Consider the following 22,513-nt stretch of genomic DNA (forward strand, 5'->3'; position numbering starts at 1 on the left):
CATCTTCTATCCTTCAGTCAGAGGTGCTTTTAAAAACACATATGCATGTCATTGAAGGATATTGAGGTAGCCTGACTTTAAACAACAACAAAATAGAATATAAATGAACATTTGTTTATCCAAAAACTAAAAATCATGTTTTAAAGTTTAAAAAAAAATGGAGATTCTTGGAAATATTGTGCAAGTTAATATCTTTTTTAAAGCAATGCTTAAAGACCCTTCAGCCTAGAGGGGCATCTGAATGAACTTCTGTATTTGGTTAACTAGATCTAAGGAAAACTAGGGCTTCGTTAGTAGCTCAGTGGTAAAGAACCTGCATGCAATGCAGGAGAGATGGGTTTGATCCTTGGGTAGGAAAGATCCCCTGGAGATGGAAATGGCAACTTACTCCAGTATTTTTGCCTGGGAAAATTCCATGGACAGAGGAGCCTAGCGGGCTACAGTCCATGGGGTCACAAAGGAGCCAGACACGACTTAGTGACTAAATAACAACAAAGGGAAAACTAGGCACTGGAAACATAAAACCGATAGAAGCAAGGAGAGTAAGAGGTCTGCTCCTCCTACCCCCAGCTTTTATAAACTTTTAGATACGTTTAGAATAAATAGCTTGGAAAAAGGAACAAGTCCATGCTGAGTTCTTTGCCCATGAGTCACCATCACTGGAGGGTTCCTTTAAACTCAGCTTCTGAAATCTTGCCTCCCTTCAAGGGCATCATTAACCATTGTTTTATTTCTGCTCTTATTTCCTGTCCCCGAATGAGGTTTGGCTACACTTCGATGTGTGACTTGTTAGCTCTGACCATGTAGTTTAGAAGAAATTTTAGAAACCTCTGGTCTGCCTGCGGTGTGGTTGTTTCTATGAATACCACTCACTTACTTTTATTTCTTGTTACTGGTGGTCCAAACTAATTGCCAGTAACAGAGTGTTTTTACTCCCTTATTTCTTCCTTTTCCAACTATCCAGAATAATTTTACTTTCCTTAAATAGTTTGTACATTAAGAGTTAATTGTGGCTTCACAAGCTTCTACTTGAGGGTGTTCATGAGCAGTACATACATCAGCAAATTTCTGCCAAAATTTAAGTGGACTTCAGTCTGAATTGAATGGATAATTCCATATTTACAAGGAGTTTTTATGTCCTTTCCCCCCAAAAATGTAAAGTTTAGTGTTGAGTTATTAAAGTCTTTAGGATCTTAGAAGGTAAAATAGTTGCCTCTGAAACTGTATTTGCTTTATAATTTTTAGTGCCCAGTACACAAATCAGATTTACAAAAAGTTTATCTAACTCCCATTCATGTATTATAATCAAAACAATTTAAATTATAGTGAAAACTTTTTCTGTTTTAAGAATACACATCGGACTGGGCCAGCGGCCGGAAGCGGGGCCTAGGCGCGACCCACCCCTGCCGGCTTCCTGGTATCCTCGCAGCTCCCCAGGCCAGGCAATGATTTTAGGAAAAAAAAAAAAAAAGAATACACATCAACCTATCACATCAGTTATATTTTTTAGCTCTGTGCAGAATTTCTTATTTTTTAGCCCTTGCCCTTTAAAAAAAGGTTAAGTTGAATTATAGGGGAGTTTTTTCAAGGATGGGGCCAATTGAGTACAAGGTTTCTTCATTTGCAGAGTGGTAAAGTAGTCTTAACCAACTGCCTCTGAATAGGGTGCGTGTTGGGCTAGTGCAGCTTATTAATAGTACTGCACACATGCATTTATTTCATCACTGTAGCACTCTGTTAAAATGAGACGTCTTAAACACATCACCCACATGTGGTAAAATATGAACTGCTCAAATTGAATGAATTGCTCAAATTCTGTTTAAAATTTGAAGTATGTTTTAATGTCCATAACTGAACAAACTATGTTTGTATAAAAAACATAGTATTGAATGAAAAGTGTTTTTTATTAACTTAAAAATTTTTTAATTTTATATTTTAATTAACTTTTTAAACAGTTCTGGCTTTTAGCAATTTAAAGTCCCCATTTTATTGCATTTCTTGTCTAAGTTAATCACTGAAAATTAAATGTAATAAATCAACTATGTTACTTCTAGAAATATCACAAAATAAGGTGAAAATAATAAAAGAGTAAGCATAATACACAACATCCATTTTCATGCTCAATAAGAAATTTTTTGGCAATGTTTTCTTTGATGATTTAGTCTTCTTTGAGTTAAAAGGAAAACTTTACTTTTAAAAGTTTTATCATTTTTATGAGTTTTTCCTAGATATATTTTTGCTATGTTAAAGGTTGAAAATTGTCTCTAAGCAATGGTGAGGAATATTTTCTAAAACTAAATTTATCTGTGAATTGATACTGCACATAAAAAAACTCTCAAAATAATATAATAAAAAATATTTTGGGGTCCAAGGAATATTATAAAATTCTATGTTAAATAATATTTATAAAATTATCATTAACTAGAATTCATTTTTAAACATATTTTACCAGACTTCCTTAATGATTTACAAACACTAATAAAAACTCAGTTCAGCCGCTCAGTTGTGTCCAACTCTTTGCGACCCCATGGACTGCAGCACACCAGGCTTCCCTGTCCATCACCAACTCCTCAAACTCATGTCCATCGTGTTGGTGATGCCATCCAACCATCTCATCCTCTGTCGTCCCCTTTTCCTCCTGCCTTCAATCTTTCCCAGCATCAGGATCTGTTCCAATGAGTCAGTTCTTTGCATCAGGTGGCCAAAGTATTGTAGCTTCAGTTTCAGCATGAGTCCTTACAATGAATATTCAGGACTGATTTCCTTTAGGATTGACTGGTTTGATTTCCTTACAGTTAGCGTGATTTTATATAATTTCTTTGAAGTAGATAAGAGGTCGTTTATAAAACTAGAGAGAATATCAACATCTATTGGATGGATATAAAAATACAGAGCAAATCAGTAATGAATGTGGCTAACAGTCTGAGAAATCTTGAGAGATAACTTCTTATCCATTTCTTATATTTCACTGTAATGTAAATATTAGAAGTTTGTTTTCTCAGATCTACTAAGAAAAAAATCAGTTGCAAAATATCACGGAATAAGGAAGAAAAGGTACCTAAGCTAAGAGCCTAAGTGTACTGGCAGAGTAGCCTGCTTTGCTTCAAGGGGTAATTAGAAATGATAGATTCCCTGCAATACCTGCTGGGTGCAATTTGCTCCTAGAGACCAGCAGATGTTCCAGCCCTGGTTTAATGCTTAGAATTGTCAGGGGAGTGTCAGTAAATGCAGTTGCCTAGAACACATCTGAGAGTCCCTAAAGGGTAGGCTCAGGTATCCATATTAAAAAAAAAAAAAAAAAAAAAAATCACTATCCTACTCTAACATCTGATTTTAATGCTCAGTGATTAGGTGTTGGCTGATCATTGGGAACCATTTGTTTTCACTGTTTGTAATTGCTAATGTGGGCCTGGTATTCAAATCACCTCTAAATGTGAGTCTCATATTCAGAAGCCCAGGTGTAGAAAACAGAAAACAAAAACAAAAACAAAAAAACAGAAGGAAAAAAACCCCACTCCCTTAATCATGTTGAATAACTAGATCGGATTCTGAAATGAAAGGAGTTGCAAGGCACAGTCCCTTTTTCTTTTACTTCTTATGAAGGCGTGAATTCCTAAGAGTTATATTTTACTCTTGAAAAGGAAAGTGGAGCCGATGAAGAAGGAACATGGGAGTTGGGGGTACAGCTTAAGGGGTTAGAGAAGCTGTTACTGGGCTGTGTGCTTTGAAGTTGCACTCCCACGGACAGGGAGCCTGCCCAATTTTAGGCAATAGTAAGCTATCTTTGAATGAAGAAACAGCTCTGGACTGTATCAGAGAAAAGAGACCGTTTCTCTGATTTTGAGGGTGTTGTTTTTTTTTTGCTGTTATTAATTTATTCCCTCGTTTGAAAGTTTGCAAACATAAAGTCACATAGTAAAGGGCTGCTAAAGTCTGTCTCCTTTACACTTAACCACAGTGCAACCTCCCCTCCAGATTGACTAGACAAGTATGTATGGAAACGTTTTGGAAACCGACGGTAGTGCAGACGTATTACTAGCCTTAGTGATCTACGTGTCAGTCTCTGCTTGCTAGTGTCCACTCATTCATCTCTAGTCCCAACATCTAGCTCCTAATAATCACTTAATAAATGAGTGACATTATTTAAAAAAAAAAGGAAAAAACACTGACAGATTAAAAACTGAAGGCTTTCTTTCTGCAAATATGTGCCCCTCCCCGTGAGACACTATGTAGCTTTAAAAATCTTTTTCCTGCAAAGGCAAAAACAGAGCTTATATTTTTGTATCTAATTAAATGGAACTATATTATTGTGTGGTTTTATTTAAGTCTTTATGATGTACCTGGATATTTTCAACATCAGTGTTTAAACATTATCCTCAGTTTCTAAACACTGAAGGATAGTCTATAGTATCCACATAATGACATTTTTATGGTGATTTCCCTATTGAATGGGCATTTGGTTCTGTTTCTTTGTTTTTGTATCTGGTGTCTGATACTTCTGTAAAATAGATTCCTAGAAACGGTCCTGACTCTAAAAGCACATGTAATTTTTTAATGTGACGCCAAACTGCCCTTGAAAAGAGCCTGTCTCAGTATCTGTCACCTTAATAGTGTATGATAATACCTACTCCCACATCCCACCAGCCTGGGTACCATTAAACTTCTTTCTGTGTTAACTCACATTTAGTGGAGAAAATGACATTTATTTTTACTTTCATTTGTTACTGTATACTTTCTGAACATTGTACCTAAGTCCAAAATATATACTGTAATATAAAGGCAAGTAATATATTTGAATTTACTATTTATAAAACTGCTGTTGTTCTGTTTCCATTTTTTTTAATTTCTGTTAAAGTATAATTTTTATATATAAGTATATTTTTTATATATCATAATTTATATAACTGTTATCCTATTGTTGAACATTTAATGTCTTTTCAATGCCTTACAAAAATCTCAGCTGTGAAAAACTCCTGTACACATGTTTTTTTTCTCTTCTTTATGAATAATTTATTAAAATAAATTCCAGTTAGTGATATTACTGGGTCAAAGGTTTAACTTTTCATGACTCGGTAAAGATTGTTAAATTGCTTTACAAAAGTGATAATATCATTTTTTATGATCAGCAAGATCATATTACTACTGTAATAGATTCTTGACTAACTTTCTGAAGGATGTTAGGTTTATTATTCTACATTTATAACTTGTATAAGTTTACTTTCATAAATTGTGCTTTGTGGATTATATACACAGAATGCTGAGATATGTATTTATATTTTCCATGTTTAAAAAATGCCCACTTTATAATGCTAACTGAAAGCAACAGGATACACAATGAGGTATAAATTAAATATATCGAATTATATATACCTCACCAGTGGATAACTTTATTTTTTATGCCTTTGCATTTTTTCCTAATTAGCCACAGCGTGTATTATACCCGGGCTGAATGTCTATCGTATATTCTTGAGGTCAGAAGATCTGTCTGTTTCTTTTAGGAAATTTACCAGTGGTGTGGATCTTCTTGCAACAAGTACGAGCGCCTGAAGGCCAGCCAGGTTGCCATCGGCATTCGGGACAATGAAAGGAAAGGCAGAGCTCAGCTGATTGTGGTAGAAGAAGGGAGTGAACCATCAGAGCTTACAAAGGTATTATGAGTTGTGTGGGTTTTTAAAAGCTTGCATCTCTAAGCTGTATGTGTGAGCATGTGTGTTAGATTTAATAACATCTCTGATAAAGCTCAGATTAGGTAAGAGGATGTATCAGAGTTTTCTAAGTCATGGTCCTAGGAGAATAGCGTATCACGACTGTTTTTCCCCACCATTGGAATGACTATCAAAGGAAGCCTTGTTCCCTATCTTCTGTGATATTCAAGGACTGATAGGTGGGCAACACCTTTGAGATTGACTGTAAGAAAATATTTTGGAAGAAAAACAATATTTATTTGAGCTTCTCACCTTTTTTTAAAGTAGTGATTTTTTTCAATTTTAAAATTAATTATTTCATTAAAAGAATGAAATAAAGTCTTATACCAGGAGATTAAATACACCAATATTTTAAATATTTCAATCATTTTAAACTAAGAATTATAGTTTAGGTAAGGCACTTATAATTTTAGGATAGTTGTTAAATTAACATGAATTATCTGTATGGCTCTTTACATCTCTGTCATTTACTTAATCAGTATACCAGTCCTGAACATTTAGTTGTGAACAGTTTTTCCCTTTTAAGAAAACGACAGTGAGTACCTGAGTCTAAATATTGTATATATTCCCTTAAGTAAGATTGTCAGTCAAAGGATATAATCATATTCAACTCTCTAAATACATATTGGTAAATTGATTCCCATTCATTTATTTAACAAATATTTATTGAATTCCTATATGAGCTAGGCCCTAAATATTTGTACCAATTGCTGCTTCCTTGCATAAGTACTGTGTTCCTTCCTGACTTTACAGAGCCCTGTCAGCATTTCCTATCATAATACCTTTTTGAATCTTCCCACTTTTCTCTTTGAGTTTTCATATCTCTAATTTCCTAGGATATTACACCTTTTCCCCAAAGATTTTAGCCATTTGCATTTAAATGTTTCTAAAGACAGTTTTATAAACATGTATTTTTAATATTTTTTTATTTAGAGCAATTTAATGCATTAGAGTTACCTGATCCAATGCTAGGCTACATAATCCAGTAAATGAAAATTATATAATGGAATCATTTTATTGATTATAGTGTCTTTAAATTTTTTTACTTTAATAACCACTAAACACAAATTTTCACGTTAATGTTTTGGGAATAATTTGAATTCAATGGGAAGATGATCTCGGTATAATGCTAAGAGAAAGGATAGGCTGTAAAATTTTATGTGTAATATTATCTTAATATGAAAGTTTATATTATATAACTGTATATTCATATATACATTTAAATCTGGAAAGAAATATGCTGAAATATTACCAACATTATCAATAATGTCTTTGACTCTGGATATATGGCTTCTTATCTTCCTCTTCATTTGTGTTTTCAAAATGTATTATAATGGGTTCCTTTTATAATCAGAGAAAAAAGACCATCTGAAAAAATAAAATTAGGAATGGCTTACCTGGGTTTTCAGTAGTCAAAATTACATCACTAATAAATTAGACCTTGAAACTACTTACAGCAAATTCTTGATCTTTTCATATTTTTTAAAGACCTCTCTTCTGGAAATGTGATCATCATTTAAGTTATCTAATTCTCATATTGAGAAGCAAAAACCTATAAATAAGATGTATTTCTAATTGATTGTAACCCCTTGATTCAATAGCTATATTTTGATAGAAGTGGCCCCTGAAACACAATTGGTCCTTGCTGGGAGCTGGAGGGAGTGTTGCATTAACTGTCAGGCTAGCTTCTCCATGTCACCTTGGAAGTCCCTTAAACTCTCATTGTCTCTGGTTCCTCATTAGTAAAGTGAGGGTTAGACAAAGTGGCTTCTTGGGTCCTTTTAGGTTCCAATGATCTGTGATTGCACATGTTTAATTACCAATCACTTGAGTCTGTTCCAGAGAGTGAAGCTGCTGAGGCTGAGGGCCTTAACTGTGTGTATGTATTTTCCATGTCTTTGCTTGTTGGATTTCATTCAAAGTTCTGAGAAATAAAAGCTTAAGTATGACTGTATGATGCTGTTAAATTAAAACAAGGTAATGCAAATCTGAGGACAAAATTTTGTAAAAATGTAACTGATTTTAAAATATTAGAGATAGGAATAAGGGACATACTGTTTAATATAAAAATGCTTTGTTTAATATAAAAATGTTTTAGGGGATCTTTGTTTTCTAAAAATAACTCCTAGAAAATGCCTACTTTGTTTCTATTTAGTACATTCAATGTATACTGCGTTATGATCGACAGTTCTCACAACTGATCTGAACTGAATTTTCAGTGGAAGCCTTCTTTTTTTGTTGTTAAAAAGCATTCAATGGGAAGTTTTGTTTTTAGAAATGTTCTTTTGGAGCTTGATTACCTGGGTAAGTAGTTGTTTGATGAATTAAGTATGCACTTACGATCAACTAGTTTGACTTTTAGGCCTTCCTAATGTTGTACATGTAACAATAGAATTCAGAAAGTTTATGAACTTGGTTGGGGAAAAAAAATCACAGTTTCATTTTCACTAACCTCTTCATGAAAAATTTCTCCAGTTGTGAATGTAGTTAATAAACCACAGTAGCACGAGCAGAACCTGTGACTTTTCGGATTACATTGTAGGTATTGCAGATAACTTCAAAATATCATTTATGCTTATCACTATTTGGTAATTATGGCAGTTATTAGACTTGCTAGTCAATAATATTATGTAATGAGTATATGAAGGAGCTTATTTACTACTTTATCGTGTTTGTTTTTTTTAACATATATTTTGATTTTTGATGGTTATATTCTAATATAATTGGTTTTCATTGTAATAATATTTTATTTTAAACATTTAAAAAATACATTCATTAGTAGGGGTTCACAGACTTGGCAAAAATGGTCCAAAGTGGTCCATAGCACAGGGACAAAAAAGGTTACCTTGTTTAAGATGATGGAATGCCACTTTTTTTTTTTTTTCTGAGATTCTAATGCAATTGTTGACTTTGCTAGAGGATTCTAAAAAAAATCTTTCAGAATATCTTCTAAAATTGATCTTTTAAGTGACACATTTTTAATGAGAATTTTAAAAATTTATTTCCCCAAACTTTGAAAGTCTATATATGAAGGTTGGTAATGGCTTGAACTCAAGGACTTTTCAACCAATTAAATGATGCAATTGTCATGACTCCATATTCAATGCTGAATTTTTGGAACATGTCTTTGTAACACATTCAAGTGATCAACACAGAAAATCATGAAAAGTAATTTTTCTGAGAGTCTTTTGAAAAATTGATGTTTATTTAGAGGTGGTTCAACTATCTATTGATCACAGTATTGTAATATTTTCACACTGCTTTCCTATGGCTTATCTCTAGGATGATCATACATTTATAATCCTTTAAAACCAAACACACTGGAGAGTAACAGGGTGTGCTAACCACACAGGACATCGCATGCATTAACAAGAACCGTCTGGGGAAACGGGATGTGTGGTCAGCCTCTTCTCTGTATCTTCAGCACTTTTAAACGTCATATGCCTAAATAATGAAAGTGATACTATAAGCAAAGCTAATTAAAGCCTGTAACTAGGGTTGCATTTCCTCTGTGCTGATTTTCTCCTCTTTTTAAGCATATTTACCATGAAAAGCTGCATATAAATTATGTAAAGCTTTTTTTCTTGTTTTTTTTTTTCTTTTCCTATTTAAAATAATCAGTGAATGTGAAGGAAAATCAAATATCTCAATAGCCCGAAGGTCTCAAATTTTCTTTGTTGGTTCTACTCATTCTCTAAACATCCGAAGGGAGGAAGAATGGTGAAGATGAATAATTTATCAGTATGTTTTATAGACTTTCATTTTTAAAAAGACAGCATCTTGCTATCTGTAGGGTAGATAGCAAAAAGAAGGAGCAAGTACTTTGAAACAACAACAAAGCAACTAACCTGGAAAGAGTTTTTTCTCAGTGTAATTTAATGAACTTGTTTAGCCCATAATCACTGTACATGCTATAGAAGGAATCCTGGCAGTAAAAATACTACAGGGAGATTATGAACAGATGCTGTGTTGTTGAACTGTTAGAGTTCTTGCTTCTATAAAAAGCACTAAGGCTCCCTGGAAAGTCATATGTACAATCATTATTTTAAATTTTGGATTAAAAGAGAAAACTGGAAAGAAAAATTAGAATGTCATATGATATTTCAGTCAGTCAGTGTTTATTGATCACCAGGTTGGTTCCCAATCAAGTTCAGAGGCTGTATTTTATTGTCTGATGGAGAAGATAAGCATGCACTGAATCTGAAACATAGTCCAAGAGTAGGAACAGATTGTAAGGGTCCTCAAATGCTGGAAAGCATGGTCAGAGTGACACCATCAGAAGTTGAAAGATTTCTCATGATAAAACTCATGTATTTTATATTATTTAAAAAAAATTTTTTTTGAAGTATAGATGATTTACAATGTTGCATTAATTTCTGCTGTACAGCAAAGTGATTCACTTATATATACTTTTTTTTCGTATTCTTTCCAATGTCACAGGATATTGGATACAGTTCCCTGTGCTGTATACGGTAGGACCTTGTAGTTTATCCATTCTGTATATAGTAGTTTACATCTGCTAACCCCAAACTCCCAATACATCCCTCCCAAACTTACGTATTTTAAACTGCATGACAATAGCATATAAGATAATCTCTAGAGGATCTCCCCATATAATAATTATGTTCATCTTGGTATTATAAGTCATAATTGCTTGAAAATAAGAAAATTTATTCAGTCATTCTTTTGACAAGTTGATTAGATATTCCTGATGGATATTTATATTTAAGATCTGAGTATCTTGTAAGTAAGATCTAGAGTTGAATTGTAGAAGTGTTTCTTAAATTATCTTTTAGAGGTGTCTGTTTAGACAAAGAATAAAATTTTAGTTATGTTTCCCCAAAGTACTTGGCCCAGCGAAATTTGTATCTTAATTATGATGCTACACTAAATTCCTTGAGGGCAAGGTACTGCCTTATTATCTGTGTAACTTTCACATCTCTAACTCATTGCTTGTTAATATGAAGATAATTAATACAATTAACCGTGAACTTTGAGGTACTACATAACCAATTACATTTGTCTTCCTGTTGCAAAGAGGATAGTATTGCTTTAAAACCTTTCCTGTGTTTTAGATGATAGTGTTGGCGAAGATATGAAGAAAGCCATATGACTGATTAACTTTTAAAACTGACAACATTGATATAGGAGCAGTTAGTGTTTAGATAAGCATAATCTATATATTCTGCTAGTCTTCTTTCTATAAATCAATAGTTAACAACTTACCTCCTGACAAGTGATAACCGAGTCTTGAGCTTATCTGCCTTCCCATGTATTAGGTAGATTGTATGTTCTCCAGGTGAGAATACCTAGTACAGGAAGAAATGGATAGCTGATGTCTAAAACTGTTCGTTCTGTGAAAGTGCAGGTCCCCAGGAGCTACATTTGGGTCTTGCCATCTGTAAAATCTTCCTTCCCAGGTCTAGTCACTTCCCCATTTAGTGTTCAGTAAAATTGGACACCATTTCAATTTTTGTTCACTTAGGGTCCAAAACCCTCTCCTCTCACTCTCTAGCACACATCAGTGCTGGCCACTCACCTTGACCACTTTGCGTGGCCACTGTCAGTAATCCTGGTGCTGCCTCTCCTGATGGCTGTGTTAAAAGTAATACACTCCATGAACTCTAAGAAACTGTAGAGATGTAGGGCTTTATCTTTGAAATCACCCTATATATTTATTTTTCTCCAATACTTTACATTAAAGGCTGGGGTACTAATGCTTCCCAAGGTTGTACAATTTGAATTTACAGAAAGTAAAAGCAGGAATGCTTTTGAATGTTTAATAATCTAAGCACTGGAATAGTCATATATTTTTATCACATAAAGTAAAAGATGAAGAAAAAGCAAGTTAGAATTTGCAAATTTATAATTCTGTTGACATGCCATGAAGCTTCTTTGTGGACATGTTTGCTTTCATAGCATAATCTTGAGTTTACTGGATTTATATGGAATTATATATTAATCTTTTAACTAAAATAATATTGTATATTTGAATCAAGCTTGATCATTTTGAAAGTGATACAACAGAGAATAGGAGAAACTTTATTTTCTGGGGGTAATTTTTGATTAAATATATCAATCCCCATTTATCTTTGTAGAATAGTGTCAAATGAACCAAAGAAGTACAACTAATAGAAATTGGGAGCGATTTTGAAAATCCCCTCATGACAGTTTTGGAACAACGAGTGTGTAATTTTTTAAAGGGTCTAAAGATGTACGCTGCTGCTGCTAAGTCACTTCAGTCGTGTCTGACTCTGTGCAACCCCATAGACGGCAGCCCACCAGGCTCCCCCATCCCTGGCATTCTCCAGGCAAGAACACTGGAGTGGGTTGCCATTTCCTTCTCCAATGCATGAAAGTGAAAAGTGAAAATGAAGTCGCTCAGTTGTGTCCTACCCTCAGCGACCCCAGGGACTGCAGCCTACCAGGCTCCTCCGTCCATGGGATTTTCCAGGCAAGAGTACTGGAGTTAGGTGCCTTAGGGAAATAGTATAAATAAGAACAAAAATCACAGGTTTTTAGTGTCAGAGAATAAACATGGGTATTTTGAACTCGTTAAATGTAAAACACAAAGTTGTTTTGGGGGTTTATAACACACACACACCCACACCCACACACATACATCACTCATTAAAGTAGTTTCTGTTGCTCTCTTGTGTGTGTGCTCAGTCACTAAGTCGTGTCCAGCTCCTTGTGACTCCATGAACTGTCGCTCACCAGGCTTCTCCGTCCATGGGATTTTGCAGGAAAGAATACCGGAGTGGGTTGTCATTTCCTTCTCTGGGGGTCTTCCTGACCCAAGGACCGAACCAGCATCTACAGCAGTGGCAGGCAGATTCTTTACTGTCTGAGCCACCTGGGAAGCACCTCTCACCCTCTTAATTCCTTGTTAGTCACAACTTTATGCTTTGCGAGGATGGAAATCTGAGTTGCGTAAGATGTTAGTTTGGTCAGTAGGCACAGTGAACATATTAACACTAAGAGACAACAGAAAACGTTTTGTTAGAGCAATGTGCTTGTTAGAGAAGTACACTTCTCTACACTTCTTGTTAGAGAAGTACACTTCTTGTTAGAGAAGTACACTTCTCTTTGTGTGCTATCCAAGTAGCTTTAGCTTCCTTGTTTACCCCTCCTTTATTTTCCAGCCTCTTTTAGTTCTTGGGAAATTGAACAATGTCTTACATACTTTGGAATTTCCTAGTCATGTCGCGTGGTATCTGGCACACCAGAGAAGTTCACCAGAATTTGTTGTATGATTGAAATAACATTGTTATGAGAGCCATGTGGTCCATTTATGGGTTTGCCATTCAAAGATTTTTGAGGTAAGAGGATTCAAAATATTTGCCACTCTCTCTAGAGTAATCCTCTTATTACATATTAAGTAGACAGGAAGTGTCAGAGGTACCAGCAAATAGAAATCTTTCCTTTTCTTCTCTCTGTTGCAGTACACTTAAATTATCCCCCATTTTTGCTTTACAATAAATGATACTTAGTACACACACCAAATCAACAGAATTATAGTGAGAAGTAGGGCATGCTGCACGGTTATGCTTCTAAGAGCATTACAGTTGCTGTAGCTACTTGTATCTACCACTTACTGATAGCTTATTTCATGTGCCAGGCACTGTTCAAGGCGCTGTTCATTTGTTATTTATTTTAATGAGTATTTTTATTGGATGTGTGCTCAGTTGCTTCAGTTGTATCCAAATCTTTGTGCCCCTATGGAATGCAGCCTGCCAAGCCCTTCTGTCCTTGGGATTCTCCAGGCAAGAATACTGGAGTGGGTTGTCACGCCCTCCTCCAGGGGATCTTCCTGACCCAGGGATCAAACCCGGGTCTCCAACACTGCAGGCAGATTCTTTACCTCTGAGCCACCAGCAAAGAAGACCCTGTCTAGTATTTAATTCAGATACCCACTTTGTTCCTCATTGGCTCATCCAGTGGGGGCAGTTGAAATATTCTGAACAAAGATAAGAAATATAGTAAAAGTATAGCTAACCAGATATACTACAGGAAGATGATTTTTCAAATAATTTACTTTATCACACCAAAGTTCAACATAAAGATTCGTGACCTTACTAATAAGATGTCACTTTATATAGTCAATCCAAGCTAATACTACTTGGCAAGCTTTTTTGAATGAGGTAATTTCTCCTTTAGTTTGTAGCTGAAGTGAGGGAAGAGTGATAAGCCCTATCAATAGGATAATGCAGTTCCAAGACAGATGGCCTGTATGGAAGGGTGGCTCTTCCCTATATCTGAATTGATAAACTAACACGAATATTACACTAGAATGGCATGTTTCTAGTTTCTCTATTAGTTTTATTTCTCCTCATGTTTGCTGTGACATTAGTGATTATATATATATGTGTATATAAATATATATATATATATAGTAATAAAAGAACTGATAGTAAGACTGTATTTCTTTTGGCAGTTTCAGGTGATTTCTTCTTGTCCCTGTGCTAAGAATTAGCCAGACACAAATATTGAAGGGCGAGATCTCTGAGATTCAGTGATTCATAACTCCTTGACATTTTCATTTTGTAAATTAAATATTAAAATATAGAAGAATAATTTCATCTTGTCCTCCTTTACACGGGTAAGGGCAAACGGTTCACTAGTTGGCTGAATTTTTTGTTCACTTTTTCTTCTTTCTAGCTGCATTTTTCTTTAGATAATGCAAGTGCTTCTTGTCAAGCACACAAAAATTCAATAACCTAAAAAACAAATTTGTCATGGATTTTATTTGCTGCAGAGGAGGTAAAACAAGCAGCACCAGGACAAACATCCAGGGCCCACTTGCAACTGGCATTCTTATATGGGCTGTACATGGATAAGCTGGTTTATGAAAGGTTGTTGCTGAACCACGAAAAGACGCCAGGATTCTTGGCCTCCGAAAGAGAAGAATTCAGTCCGAGGCCAGGGACGAGGCTTAATCACTCAGAGCTTTTGTGTAATAAAGTCTTATTTAAGTATAAAAGACATAGAGAAATCTTCTGACATAGACATCAGAAGGGGGCAGAAAGAATACCCGCCTGCTAGTTTTTAGCTGGATATTATATAGTCACTGCTGCTAAGTCACTTCAGTCGTGTCCAACTCTGTGTGACCCCATAGACGGCAGCCACCAGGCTCCCCCGTCTCTGGGATTCTCCAGGCAAGAACACTGGAGTGGGTTGCCATTTCCTTCTCCAGTGCATGAAAGTGAAAAGTGAAAGTGAAGTCGCTCAGTCATGTCCAACTCTTAGCGACCCCATGGACTGCAGCCTACCAGGCTCCTCCATCCATGGGATTTTCCAGGCAAAGTACTGGAGTGGGGTGCCATTGCCTTCTCCAATATATAGTCACTAGCAGTCTGTTAATGAAAGAAAGGAATGTCTTAAAACTCAGAATGGCATCAAGCCCCTCATCCAAAAGATGTATTTTGGGATAATCTTGGCACCAGGGTATCATCCCAGGGCCATAAAATGGTTGACTTGAATCTTGTAGAAAGGCAGATTACCATACAAATAGTTTCGTTTACACAGATTAGGGGGACAATGTCTGAGTATAACAAACTGGTTTGTCAAGTTGGTTCTGAGCCATGAGGCGTTAGGGACTTGAAGACAGAGTCTGGGATAAATGCATAGTATATTAACATAGCTTAAGACAAACATTTCCATAAGAAAAATGCATTGGTTAACTCAAGGTTTGAGAAAGGTTAACTTCAGGTGAACCAGGTGTCATTATGGCAGCACAGTATTTTAAGAAGAACCTCCTTTTTTAAATTTGTATAGAGAAGGGGAAAAAAAATATCACTAGTTTGTTTCCTCCTGCCACTTAAAAGAGAGATAAAAAATATCTGACACTTGCAGCCTATTTCCTCCATTTGGAGACCCCTGGCCTTCCTGCCTGTTATCCTCTCATTTACTTCATAAATAGCCCTATGAAATGGATACATTTACTATCCCCTGTCTTGGTTTATGTTCCTCAAATGCCTATTTGGGGAAAAGGACTTGGGAGCAGATTGTTATTTGGAAGATGATCCTGGAAGCACAGAGTAGGAGTGAAATGCGGCAATAGTTTGTTAGTAAGTTACTTACTGCTACAGGCAACTGGGACCTAGTCCTAGAGGGACCCTCTGAGAAACTATATGGAAAACACTTCAGAACTGGCCCACTGAAGGCTGAGGTGGCTGCAGAATTTAGCTGGTAACTCTTATTCCTCATTGGTTGAGGGTCACCCCTTGGGTATTAACTCTCCAGAACCTCCAGCTGCCTTGTGTATGGGTATGGTACAGCTTTGTGGCCAGATCATGCCATCAGATAAGACAGCAGAAGGCTTTGGTCTTTAAGGAATTACTTGCTGATGAGCCTGGGGGTAGACCCAGGCGAGATGGGCAAAACACCAATAGCATCTCTGCATCCTCACTCTATGAAGAAAGTCACAGAGAGCCTATGTAACTTGCCCACGTGGGTTGGGAATAGGATGTCTGTGGTTCACAGATCATGGCAGATTTTCATTCCATGGCAGATCTTAAACATGCAGAGAGGTGGGACCCACATCTGTTGATCTTCCAAAATTTTGCTATGCATTTTTGACAGCCATACCTGTTTTGTGTATTCCATACGGAAAGTGTTAGCTTTTGTAGCATAATTTTTTGTGCTCAATAGGCTGGCTTGACCCTTTATTTTATATCACTTAGGATTAGAGTGCAACCTTTCATCCATATTGTAGAGGCATTAGGTGCAGGGTAATTGGGGTAGACATTTTCTTTGAAAGAAAATACATTGTTTTAATGTGAGTATAAAAGGTAGGCAGATATTTTTCAAGCACCTCAGAGTACATGAAAGCCGTTTTGAATTTGCTCAGTTGAATGTTGGTGTTTGGGAATTTTCTTTTTTTTTATTTTTAAAATTTCCTAGCACCAACATTTAACTGAGCAAATTCAAAATGGCTTTCATGTACTCTGAGGTGCTTGAAAAATATCTGGTTTTCTGAATTAAGTAAAGAGGAACTTTCACAACTCTCTTGTCATAAAACTCTACCTAATCTGTTTAAGTTTTATATGTAACTCAGGTTTATTTATTTCATTTAATCATCATCATAACTGTGAGTGGTAGTAATTATTATACCATTTGAAATATGAGAATAAGGTCATGGAGTCATTTAGTTGTGGGTCCATCCAGCTCAGATTGTCTAATATTAGTAAGAGAAGGGATTGTGAAAAAGACAAGGGTAGAGGATGCTCATTGTGAAGCATGAAGATTAGGAACCATAAAGACCAATGATGAAAGCATGCATTCAAGCACTGGTCAGGTAGAAATATCCAAATGGGTTTGAGATCTTACAGGAAAAAGGTCTAATAATCCCCAGAAGGAGCAGAAAGCCTAGAATCTTTCAGATTTGACTCAGGGCAACCTCCAGAGCACCAGCCTATGTTAATTTGTCCACAAGATTAATTCTTTTTGTGAAGATATGGCTTCCCAGGTGGCACTAGTGGTTAAGAACCCACCTGCCAGTGCAGGAGATGTAAGAGACATGGGTTCGATCCCTGGATTGGAAAGATCCCCTGGAGAAGGAAATGGCAACCCACTCCAGTGTTCTTGCCTGGAGAATCCCATGGACTGAGGAGTCTGGAGGGCTGCAGTCCTCTGGATTGCAAAGAGTTGGACATGACTGAAGTGACTTAGCCTGCATGCATGTGACAGTCAGAAATGCTCGGCAGACTTGTCCTGATGGTGAAGATGAGTGAGCCATGCTACCAAAGCTGATACCACTAAAGGTTTAAATTGTATAACTGTACCCAGCCCAGAGTCTCTCCAAATACACAGTGCTAGGGCTTCATTCAGAATCTCTGGGGCTGGGGTTCAAACTTGAGTGTTCTTTATTATAACTCCTAGGTGGTTCTAGTATGCAGTCAGCGGAAAACAGCTGCTCTAGTTTAGTAAGTTGACATTCTGGCTTATATATTTTAATAACTTGGGAGTTATGTTTCCATGTTAAAGAAAGTCATGTTAGCTTTATGTAGTAGCACTTTGTGGATTAGCTTTCTATATTATAATCATTTATGAGTTAACTTTCTCATGATGTTGACTCCCTGAATATAATCTCTACAGTGTGGTTATTACAGTAATGCTGAGGTTCAGGTCTCCATCATGATCAGTTCCCCTGGCCACAGCGTTCTCTGCATCCTCCTGAGCTACATTGTCAAATGAAGCATGCATTTGACGTGTGAGACACAAGTGGCTATTTAGGTTTTGGTTTAAATTAGCTAAAATTAAATAACACTTAAAATTTAGTTACTTGGTGACATTCACCACATTTTAGGTGCTCAGTAGCTACAGGTAGCTAGTGACCACTGTATTGGATCACACAGATATGAAACATTATAGTCACAGAAAATTCTACTGGACAGCCCTAGCGGGATAATGAAACGAAGCTCTCTTGTAGACACTCATTTCACTTTTGTCCTTTTATCCAAACAGGTATTTCACATGCTTTCCCTCAGTCTAAAATACCTTACCCACTATTTGATGTATTAAATTACCCTTTATATGACTTACCAGTAAAGGGATAAAGGTGTTTTAGAGGTGGGGAAGTACATCAGTGAGAGAGAGCAGGAGGGCAAATGTTGGACTGTTTCCATATTAGGTGGAGCTGGCTACAGGAGGGTGCCACTTTTCTCGGAATTGCCTGTCATTCTATATGAGTGTTTCTTCCCTGTTATCAAATATTAGTCTTATCAAAGACATAAACTGTCTCGAAGTAAGTAAATATACCGAAACTATGAGGCTGTACTTCACTTGAACAATTTCTTTCTATTTACCATATGCTTGCACTGTATTGATCTTTTTTCCAGTTAGGGAAAGGAAATAAAACACAAAACTACTGAGCAATTAAAATTTTAGCTCTTAGAATGCAGAAACTTACTCTGTTTTTAGTGAAAAAAGAAGCAGAGCCATTTACAGTAAAATAATTAAGGTAAAAACAATGCCATGTCTCATTCTCTTAAAAGCACTGCAGTAGGAGTTGGAATTCCAGGGGGTTAGTTACATCCTTGCTTCAGTGTTTTTAAGACCTGGGCCTAAGGCACACTCCTAACTCATTTTCCTAATCTTGAGATGAAATTGGGTTGAGAAGTACATAAGACCCTCTGTTTAACACCGTAGGACTTGACGCCAGTGTAAATAATTTTTATCCCAGGTGATTTGGAGTTTGAGTTATGTACTGTTCTTCTTCCAGGCCACATCATTATCTCTTCTTTTCTTATTATTTACTTTAATTTCTTACTGTAAAGTGTCCAAATATCTTGAAGTTTCTGTTGAATGTCAAAGGAGGGAAAATGGATCTTGTATGAGCTAGATTGCAAATGTTGGAATTTTGTATCCAAAATAGATGGCTCTGGCTAAAAGCTTTAAAATAAATAAATACAATTGCAAATGTGAGAAGTCAGTAAGGATTATGAAAGGATAGCAAAGTTTTCCTTAACTGCTTGATCCTTTCTAAGAAAACAAATTTACACATAGGCCAACTTATTATTTAAACAAAGTTGCAGTGGATCTTACAAAAGAAACAGGCAAGATGCTGAGGATGGTCTTGGCACAGGTCATGAAAACCTAGAAATTCTGAAGATCGGGGATTGTGAATATAGAGCTGGGTTGTGTGTTTGCTTTAATAATTTAATGTAAATGTCTCCTGAGTTGTTTTGAATTGAGCTCCTCTTGAAGGCAAAGAATAAACAGCAGAAAAGAAAGTCCAGGCAAAGAACAAAATTGTATTTCCACAAATTTCCAACCTCTTTAATATACTTGGAGTCGTGTTTTACATTGTTAAGCATTTCCATTATGTTACTGATAAAAAGAGAGGAAAAGATAGAGATATGCCCATTTTTGTATTCACATCCCATCTGTAACAAATTAGGTCCTCATCTGTAACAAATTAGTCCCTGTGATCTTTGGAGCGCTACTTCATTTCCTAGCTGAAAACTTAAGAACCCTGGGCCCCTGCTAGCTCCTTCTAGGTCTTTACATTAACAAGTGCTTCTTTGGTCAAAATGCCTAGAGCTGTTAGGGATCCAGTAATATTTACTTTCCTTTGATGAACTGAGGGAATAAGGCTGAGACAGAAGCCTGAGGTAGTCAGGCTTCCCTGTTGGCTTAGTTGGTAAAGAATCTGCCTGCAATGCAGGAGACCTGGGTTTGCTCCCTGGGTTGGGAGGATCCCCTGAAGAAGGGAATGGCAACCCACTCCAGTATTCTTGCCTGGGAAATCTCATGGACAGAGAAGTCTGTTGGACTCTACAGTCCATGGAGTCACAAAGAGTCAGATACGATTTTGCGACTAAACCACCATCACAAAGTTAAAATGAAGTGGTAATTAGTTTAAGTAAGGCGATGGCAACCTACTCCAGTACTCTTATCTAGAAAATCCCATGGACGGAGGAGCCCGGTGGGCCGCAGTCCATGGTGTAGTGAAGAGTCAGACTCGACTGTGTGACTTCACTTTCACTTTTTACTTTCACGCTTTGGAGAAGGAAATGGCAACCCATTCCAGTGTTCTTGCCTGGAGAATCCCAGGGATGGTGGGCATACATTTTGCATACATTTTAATTATACATTTTAATTATTTCTTTAGAATAAGCTACTAGAATAGAAGGATTGAATCAAATGATAGGCATCCTTTTTTTTTTTCCTATCCAAGTCATTTATTTGAAATGCCATCATATTCCTTAATGTGTATTTATATGCATATGTTGACACGAATTACCTTACACATGAGAGTAAATAGAGTACAGTGTTGGTGGTATAGTGGTGAGCAGAGCTGCCTTCCAAGCGTGAGTAGACATAGTTGGTGGAGGAACTCTTTCTTATCTATGACCTGTATTTTTTAAAAACATTATGCAAGCGCTGTTGATGCCACACATGCATTTTTCTGAAAATTTATTAAATATTCTTCCATATCTTTAAAATAAAATTATAAAAGAAGTGGCCACTGTTCATAGTTTAATTTATGAAGTTTGCTTTTAATAATTTAGTAGCATACCTGGCTAAACTATATGTATACAGAGAAACGTGCTGTGCATGGCTGTGACTTTCAGAAGGTAAACAGATGGGTTTTTTTGTGTTAGGATATGTGTTTAGTGGACTTTTCACGTATCTTGTGAAGTATGGTCAACAGAGTAGGCTGGATAGGCCATGCTTTTAAGGTTTTTGTCACTGTTCATCACTTTGAAGAATGTTCCTTCTCACCAGAATGCCTGGTAGAATACTGAATTTTTCCCAACACTGGATATTGTCAGTTTTTTCCTAACCTCTGATGATTTTGTGGATAAAAAAGTATCATGGTTTTACTGTTTTACATGTTTTAGTAGCTCTTCCATGTTTGTTTTATCTTTTTTAAGGGCTATTTGCTCCCACAACACTGACAGATGAAAGAACTCTCTTTCAGCCTGTAATGCCCACAGCATAGGCAGAACCAAGAGGAAAGGGGAGTAGGCAGATGGGACTCTGAGGAAAATGAAAGCTATGCAGACAGGAAGGGAGAGTACCCCACCCATTGTGTATAGGATGAGTGTTGCACGCTGTATTTGCTGGCATTATTCTGATCAGAATGGGAGAAATAAACATGACAATAAATAGAAATATACAATCCCTGCTATGAAGCACCCTCTGCTTCATCTCCAACGACAAGTCCTAAACAGTGAAGTGAAGACTTTTTGACATAGCTTGGAGAGACAGCACAGCCTGTTAGTTAAGAACACATACTCTGGAGTCAGAGTTCAAATCTGGACTTTGTCACCTACTAGCTGCATGAACTTAGTCTTGTTTCTTCAAGCGTAAAATAGGATAATGAAAGTGCCACCTCATAGCTTGTTATGAATATGAAACAATTTAATAAATGTAAAGTGCTTAGAAAGGTGTCTGGTACACACTGATATATAAGCATTGGTTATATTAAGTGTGGGACATTATGGCACTTGAAAAGTTGTAGTTGAATACATGCAACATAATAAAAAGCAATAAATAGATAAATGCATTCCACTACATGGTGTTTAGACAAGTGGGGTACTATCATTAATGGATAATTTTCAAAGAAATAAAATCAATCGCAGACAAGTATAAAATAACCCATGTCAAGAAAATTGGAGATATCAAGGAAACATTTCATGTAAGGATGGGCATGATAAAGGACAGAAACAGTAAGGACCTATTAGAAGCAAAAGAGATTAAGAAGAATACAAGAATACACAGAAAAACTACAAAAAAAGTCTTAATGACCTAGATAACCATGATGGTATGGTCACTCACCTAGAGCCAGACATCATGGAGTCTGAAGTAAGGTGGGCCTTAGGAAGTATTACTACGAACAAGGCAAGTGGAGGTGATAGATTTCCAGTTGAGCTATTTCAAATCCTAAAAGATGATGCTATGAAAGTGCTGCATTCAATATGTCAGCAAATTTGGAAAACTCAATAGTGACCACAGGACTGGAAAAGGTCAGTTTCATTCCAGTCCCCAAAAAAGGGCAATGCCAAAGGATGGTCAAACTACCACACAATTGTGCTCATTGTACCTCCTAGGAAGATTATGCTCAAAAGCCTTCAAGCTAGGCTTCAGCAGTATGTGAACTAAGAACTTCCAGATGTACAAGCTGGATTTTGAAAAGGCAGAGGAACCAGAGATCAAATTGCCAACATTTTTTGGATTATAGAAAAAGCAAGGGGATTCCAGAAAAATAGCTACTTCTGCTTCATTGATAACTTGAAAGCCTTTGACTGTATGGATCACCACAAACTGTGGAAAATTCTTAAACAGATGGGAATGCC

The 22,513-nt window shown here is 36.4% G+C and overlaps 1 protein-coding gene across 1 annotated transcript in view; it reads left to right on the forward strand.

Annotated features, from left to right (window-relative positions):
- SCIN (scinderin) overlaps nt 1–22,513 on the forward strand; it is a 78,138-nt gene that overhangs the window by 22,020 nt on the left and 33,605 nt on the right. Inside the window, exon 4 of the mRNA NM_174177.3 lies at nt 5,499–5,648. Coding sequence (NP_776602.2) covers nt 5,499–5,648 — 150 coding nt within the window. The remainder of the gene's footprint in view (nt 1–5,498; nt 5,649–22,513) is intronic.

The sequence above is a fragment of the Bos taurus genome, chromosome 4, assembly GCF_002263795.3.
Source record: "Bos taurus isolate L1 Dominette 01449 registration number 42190680 breed Hereford chromosome 4, ARS-UCD2.0, whole genome shotgun sequence".
Classification (NCBI taxonomy): Eukaryota; Metazoa; Chordata; class Mammalia; order Artiodactyla; family Bovidae; genus Bos; species Bos taurus.